The 7662-nt window shown below is 48.6% G+C and overlaps 1 protein-coding gene across 1 annotated transcript in view; it reads left to right on the forward strand.

The window, feature by feature from the left end:
- LOC106563426 (ephrin type-B receptor 4a-like) overlaps positions 1-7662 on the forward strand; it is a 69756-nt gene that overhangs the window by 48937 nt on the left and 13157 nt on the right. The window contains 5 exon segments of the mRNA XM_045690068.1: positions 3011-3163; positions 4358-4693; positions 4801-4925; positions 6677-6845; positions 7112-7211. Coding sequence (XP_045546024.1) covers positions 3011-3163; positions 4358-4693; positions 4801-4925; positions 6677-6845; positions 7112-7211 — 883 coding nt within the window.

Raw genomic sequence — 7662 nt, forward strand, 5'->3', positions numbered from 1 at the left:
AGAGAGAGAGGTAGGGAGAAAGAGAGAGAGGTAGGGAGAAAGAGAGAGAGGTAGGGAGAAAGAGAGAGAGAGGTAGGGAGAGAGAGAGAGAGGTAGGGAGAGAGAGAGAGAGGTAGGGAGAGAGAGAGAGAGGTAGGGAGAGAGAGAGAGAGAGGTAGGGAGAAAGAGAGAGAGGTAGGGAGAAAGAGAGAGAGGTAGGGAGAAAGAGAGAGATGTAGGGAGAAAGAGAGAGAGGTAGGGAGAAAGAGAGAGAGAGGTAGGGAGAAAGAGAGAGAGAGGTAGAGAGAAAGAGAGAGAGAGAGGTAGGGAGAAAGAGAGAGAGGTAGGGAGAAAGAGAGAGAGGTAGGGAGAAAGAGAGAGAGAGAGGTAGGGAGAAAGAGAGAGAGGTAGGGAGAAAGAGAGAGAGAGAGGTAGGGAGAAAGAGAGAGAGGTAGGGAGAAAGAGAGAGAGGTAGGGAGAAAGAGAGAGAGGTAGGGAGAAAGAGAGAGAGGTAGGGAGAAAGAGAGAGAGGTAGGGAGAAAGAGAGAGAGAGAGGTAGGGAGAAAGAGAGAGAGAGAGAGAGAGGTAGGGAGAGAGAGAGAGAGAGGTAGGGAGAAAGAGAGAGAGGTAGGGAGAAAGAGAGAGAGAGGTAGGGAGAAAGAGAGAGAGGTAGGGAGAAAGAGAGAGAGAGGTAGAGAGAAATAGAGAGAGAGAGGTAGGGAGAAAGAGAGAGAGGTAGGGAGAAAGAGAGAGAGGTAGGGAGAAAGAGAGAGAGAGAGGTAGGGAGAAAGAGAGAGAGGTAGGGAGAAAGAGAGAGAGGTAGGGAGAAAGAGAGAGATAGGGGAGAGAGGTAGGGAGAAAGAGAGAGATGTAGGGAGAAAGAGAGAGAGGTAGGGAGAAAGAGAGAGAGAGGTAGAGAGAAAGAGAGAGAGAGAGGTAGGGAGAAAGAGAGAGAGGTAGGGAGAAAGAGAGAGAGGTAGGGAGAAAGAGAGAGAGAGGTAGGGAGAAAGAGAGAGAGAGGTAGGGAGAAAGAGAGAGAGGTAGGGAGAAAGAGAGAGAGAGGGTAGGGAGAAAGAGAGAGATGTAGGGAGAAAGAGAGAGAGGTAGGGAGAAAGAGAGAGAGAGGTAGAGAGAAATAGAGAGAGGTAGGGAGAAAGAGAGAGAGGTAGGGAGAAAGAGAGAGAGGTAGGGAGAAAGAGAGAGATGTAGGGAGAAAGAGAGAGAGGTAGGGAGAAAGAGAGAGAGGTAGGGAGAAAGAGAGAGATGTAGGGAGAAATAGAGAGAGGTAGGGAGAAAGAGAGAGATGTAGGGAGAAAGAGAGAGAGGTAGGGAGAAAGAGAGAGAGAGGTAGAGAGAAATAGAGAGGGTGAAAGTTATACTCTGAACAGGGATAACAATGAGACAGTATATTTACACTGTCTGGGAAAGGAAGGCCAGGGCCACTTGAATTGTAATGATGTCATCTTATTCAGCGATTAGGCTGACGCGGGGCTTTTTTCTGCCGACGTGTAGCTTCCTGCCTGGCAGAGTTAGCACCTTAACTGTTTAGTTTCTCTATTTGGTTAATGATAACTTGGCTCCTAGGAGTCGTAAAGTCCTCAACTGTTAGGCAACCTGGCTTTGTTTTAACCCTACAACTACCCATTAAACATAGCCGCTGTACAAGTAGAATAACGACCAAAACTGCAGCCTTACTGCTGATGAATAGACTAACCATGTTATTCAGGACAATAAAATCCAACTGTATTGTCCCTGATGGGGAAATGCAATTCTTAGATAACAACTAGAACAATGTTCCTACAACCTAATGAAACATTCTGGGAACCTTTAAAGAACAGACAAAATATGTTCTGGGAATGTTTTATACAAACATTCTATAATCATCAGCATGATGATGTTATGAGAACATTTGCCGCAACCCAACTAATGTTCTGGGAACTTTAACATATCAAATGTTGGTTTTCTCAGAAACATTACTGGTACGTTGTTTTATTACATTACCTGGAAACCTAATGAGAACGTTTGGGGAATGTTGTGTGGTGGTTGTTCAGATGTTAGTTTTAGTGAATGTTAGGAGAACAAGGATATTACATTTAAAACATTTTTTAAATATTTTCTTATCAAAAAGGATGTTATCATCCTAATGTTAGATACAACCCTAACTACAACTTAATGGGAACCTTAGCTAATGTTCTGGGAATGTTCCTGTTTGATTTGTCAGAAGTCTGTCTGTTATTATTACGACGTACTTCACAGAAAATTAGACCTTCAATATCCACTAGTGAATACATATGATGCCCAGTTATATATTCAATGTATTTGAGTAGACTTTTATTCAACAGAAAGTGAACAGAGCAGATATTGGAATGACACACACCATTTACACCCTGACTGAATGAGCCCGGTGGGTCAGGGAGCAGGCTCCGTTTACACCCTGACTGAATGAGCCCGGTGGGTCAGGGAGCAGGCTCTGTTTACACCCTGACTGAATGAGCCCGGTGGGTCAGGGAGCAGGCTCCGTTTACACCCTGACTGAATGAGCCCGGTGGGTCAGGGAGCAGGCTCCGTTTACACCCTGACTGAATGAGCCCGGTGGGTCAGGGAGCAGGCTCCGTTTACACCCTGACTGAATGAGCCCGGTGGGTCAGGGAGCAGGCTCCGTTTACACCCTGACTGAATGAGCCCGGTGGGTCAGGGAGCAGGCTCCGTTTACACCCTGACTGAATGAGCCCGGTGGGTCAGGGAGCAGGCTCCATTTACAGCCTGTTTACACTGAATGAATATTGGTGTCCGTGTGAACGAGGGATGAGGGAAGAGAGGAGAGCACATTTACATCCATTTCATTGTGTTTATATATCTTGGCAGTTATTAATGAGCATTCGTGTACTGTTTGTCTTTCTTTGGGTGCTTTTTGGCTCCTAACCTGACGTGCAACGACAGGACGCTGTGCTGCTTTGTGGTGATGTTCAGGGCCATGCTAACTTTCCTTCTCCCCCTCTCCCTCCCTCCCTCCCTCCCTCCCTCCACACAGCCTGTTCTGTGGGTCAGTTTAGGTCTGGCTCGGGGAGCCAGTGCCAGGCCTGTCCAGGGTTCAGCCATGCTGTGGTGACAGGCTCACCTGTGTGTCAGTGTCGTCCAGGATACCTCCGCGCTGACTCTGACACTCCAGACACCCCATGTACCAGTGAGTACAAGTATTATTATGTACATACTCTACCCTCTATTTACTTTCCCCTGATACTCTCTCTCAATGCAAACGCCATGGAGGACCAACACGATTCCATGTAGACTCTGCTAACCTCTCTCTCTCTGTCTCTGCCCTCTTTCAACATGTGTATCTTATTCCCCTTCCTCCTTTGTTGTCCCTTGCAATTTCTCTTTTCCTCTGGTGTTGCTGTGCTCAGCCCCTGTCACCTGCTCCGTGGTCTTTGTCCCAGGGCTGAGAGTCTTGAGGTGCAGCTCCTTTGTGACTGTGTAGAGGGGGCAGGGCAGAAGCTGGTGGCCACTCCCAGTAAGGGAAGCATTGATTGCCCTGAGTGACACCTCCATGTGGATTCAGGAATCTCAATCCAGCCACGTGTGTGAAAGGGGAGGCATTTTTAATTGGGCACACTCACTCAGAACGGCCATGAAAAGACTTCGCAGCTAACAGCAATCTGAAACTCTGTTCCTTGTAGTAGAGACAGACACCCGTGGAGACCAACACGATTCCCCGTAGACTCTCCTAACCTCTTACACCAGTTGATTTATTTCAATCACTCCTGATTATTTTGCTCATCACAGACCACCCAACCCCCGCCCCCAAATGTAGACTTTTTGAATTTGAGGTAAATTGAACCTAAATTAAAGTAGGTGTATGTAATGGTAGTCAACTGCCTCCTACTTGTGGCCAGCCCAACCTCCCAGAGAGCATTGTAAATGATATTAGGAAGCATGCCTTTTACAGTAGCAGTAAATGGCCTAGCCACACAGCCTCCTTGGCAGGAACAGGAACTCATTCACACTGGCTGAGTGGCGTTGCAATCACAATCCCCCTACTACAATCTTCAGCTGCTGATCATTATCGAAATGTAGACGCGTGTAATTGGAGCACCAATTCAATCCTGCATCTCAATGTTGTTTCCTGCTGTGCCCCTCTTCCCCGGCGGCTCCTCCAAACGCTAGCTCAACATGTGTCGGGAGCATAACAAATAGCAAATAAAATGCAAGTGATTTAATTGATGTAAATGTGAAACAGAGGAACAGTAATATTACACATCGCTCCAGTAAATTGCCTTCAAATAGAAAATGTCTTTGTACTGTTGGCTGATGAAGTATTTCTGATTGCTGATTGCCTGATGAGGAGGTGTGTGACCCTGTCCTCTCCCCCGTCCTCTAGGACCCCCCTCTGCCCCACGCAGCATCGTGACCCAGATCAACGACACCACGGTGACCTTAGAGTGGAGCGAGCCCATGGACAGCGGCGGCAGGACTGATCTGAGCTACACTGTGGAGTGTTCCCTGTGTGGGTCCCCTAGGGGTCCGTGCTCACCCTGCGGGGACAGTGTCAGCTACAGACCCTCTCAGCGAGGCCTGCTGGGCCGTAGGGTGGTGGTCTGGGGCCTCATGCCTCACACCACGTACACCTTCTCTATCCAGGCCCTCAACGGGGTCTCCCAGTCCAATGGCAAGGGGGCACCCAGCGATAGGGTTAACATCACCACCAGTCACGAGGGTGAGAGAGGGATGTTTGGGTTTGTGGTTGGTGTTGCATGGTTAGAAGAGGAAGTTGAATGTTGATGTATCTTTTAAAGTCGTTTCTTTGTGTTGGTGTGTGTGCAGTTCCAGTGCTGCTGTCTGTGATCAGGAAGAGTATCTCTACAGAGAGCAGTCTGACTCTCCACTGGTCAGTTCCAGACCAGCCCCACTACACCATCCTGCAGTATCAGCTACGCTACTGTGAGACGGTGAGGAGGACCAGATCTCTCTCTCTCCTCTCCCACTGACTCACCTCAGGTCTTAGGGAGTTGACTGTTCTATCTCTGTCCATCACTCTGACCTGTCACCCACTGGCTTAACCCGTTGTTCTTATCTGCTTTTGTTCTCCCTCCATCCCTCTCTCCCTCCATCGTCTCTCTCTCCCTCCATCGTCTCTCTCTCCCTCCATCGTCGCTCTCTCCCTCCATCCCTCTCTCCCTCCATCGTCTCTCTCTCCCTCCATCGTCTCTCTCTCCCTCCATCGTTGCTCTCTCCCTCCATCCCTCTCTCCCTCCATCGTCTCTCCCTCCCTCCATCGTCTCTCTCTCCCTCCATCGTCGCTCTCTCCCTCCATCCCTCTCTCCCTCCATCCCTCTCTCCCTCCATCGTCTCTCTCTCCCTCCATCGTCTCTCTCTCCCTCCATCGTCGCTCTCTCCCTCCATCCCTCTCTCCCTCCATCCCTCTCTCCCTCCATCGTCTCTCTCTCCCTCCATCGTCTCTCTCTCCCTCCATCGTCTCTCTCTCCCTCCATCCCTCTCTCCCTCCATCGTCTCTCTCTCCCTTCATCATCTCTCTCTCCCTCCATCGTCTCTCTCTCCCTCCATCGTCTCACTCTCCCTCCATCGTCTCTCTCTCCCTCCATCGTCTCTCTCTCCCTCCATCCCTCTCTCCCTCCATCGTCTCTCTCTCCCTTCATCATCTCTCTCTCCCTTCATCGTCTCTCTCTCCCTCCATCGTCTCTCTCTCCCTTCATCATCTCTCTCTCCCTTCATCATCTCTCTCTCCCTTCATCGTCTCTCTCTCCCTTCATCGTCTCTCTCTCCCTTCATCATCTCTCTCTCCCTTCATCGTCTCTCTCTCCCTCCATCGTCTCTCTCTCCCTTCATCATCTCTCTCTCCCTCCATCGTCTCTCTCTCCCTTCATCGTCTCTCTCTCCCTTCATCATCTCTCTCTCCCTTCATCATCTCTCTCTCCCTTCATCGTCTCTCTCTCCCTTCATCATCTCTCTCTCCCTTCATCATCTCTCTCTCCCTTCATCATCTCTCTCTCCCTTCATCATCTCTCTCTCCCTTCATCATCTCTCTCTCCCTCCATCATCTCTCTCTCCCTTCATCGTCTCTCTCTCCCTCCATCATCTCTCTCTCCCTCCATCGTCTCTCTCTCCCTCCATCGTCTCTCTCTCCTTCATCGTCTCTCTCTCCCTTCATCGTTTCTCTCTCCCTTCATCATCTCTCTCTCCCTCCATCGTCTCTCTCTCCCTCCATCGTCTCTCTCTCCCTCCATCATCTCTCTCTCCCTCCATCGTCTCTCTCTCCCTCCATCGTCTCTCTCTCCCTTCATCGTCTCTCTCTCCCTTCATCGTCTCTCTCTCCCTTCATCATCTCTCTCTCCCTTCATCGTCTCTCTCTCCCTTCATCATCTCTCTCTCCCTTCATCATCTCTCTCTCCCTTCATCATCTCTCTCTCCCTTCATCATCTCTCTCTCCCTTCATCATCTCTCTCTCCCTCCATCGTCTCTCTCTCCCTCCATCGTCTCTCTCTCCCTTCATCGTCTCTCTCTCCCTCCATCGTCTCTCTCTCCCTCCATCATCTCTCTCTCCCTCCATCATCTCTCTCTCCCTTCATCATCTCTCTCTCCCTTCATCGTCTCTCTCTCCCTTCATCGTCTCTCTCTCCCTCCATCATCTCTCTCTCCCTCCATCATCTCTCTCCCTTCATCGTCTCTCTCCGCCCCACAGGAGCGTCGAGGTGAGGATCAGTTGTGTAGCTACAGGGAGAGTGACAGTAACCAGGTGGTGCTGAGTGATCTCCGCAGGGCCACTCAGTATGAGGTGCAGGTTCGGGCTCGCACCATGGCCGGCTACGGCAGCTTCAGCCCAGCAGCCTCCTTCAGAACCCTGCCTGACGGTAAGGAAAGGCCCAGGCTTCACTCTCTCAGAGGGGCCTGTCCATATGGCCTGTCCATATCAGAGAGGCCAACAAAGTCTTCTAGGTTTCTTCTAGTTTTGTGTGTGTTAGGTCCGCCCTGTTCTTCTAGTTTATTACCCAGAATACTTCAGTTCGTTATTTATAAGGTTTGTTATGGTGTATTTTTGAGGTTTCCTTGTTACTAAATGTTTTATTTTTCCCTTGCACTCCCCCCTCCTTTTCTCTCCTTTTCTTCCTTTATTCAGGGGACGACTCTCCTAACCAGCTTCTGATGACCGGGGTCCTTATCGCCATGGGGATGCTTCTGCTCATCACTGTCGTCACTGTGGCTGTTTTCTGCATACGGTGAGAACCAGGAAGAGGGGAGAGGGGGAGAAAGAGAGGACAAGACAGGGACATAAATTCTGTAATGTGCATTTTACAAAAAGGAAAACAAAAAATAAACATATGGATCTTATCTTAACATTTGACATTTCTGTATTTCTGTGACCTCTACTAATCATATCTTATATCTTAGATAATAACTTGTATTTCTGTAACCTCTACTAATCATATCTTATATCTTAGATAATAACTGTATTTCTGTAACCTCTACTAATCATATCTTATATCTTAGATAATATCTCTGTATTTCTGTAACCTCTACTAATCATATCTTATATCTTAGATAATATCTCTGTATTTCTGTAACCTCTACTAATCATATCTTATATCTTAGATAATAACTCTGTATTTCTGTAACCTCTACTAATCATATCTTATATCTTCGATAATAACTCTGTATTTCTGTGACCTC

The sequence above is a fragment of the Salmo salar genome, chromosome ssa11 (assembly GCF_905237065.1).
Source record: "Salmo salar chromosome ssa11, Ssal_v3.1, whole genome shotgun sequence".
NCBI classification, from domain to species: Eukaryota; Metazoa; Chordata; class Actinopteri; order Salmoniformes; family Salmonidae; genus Salmo; species Salmo salar.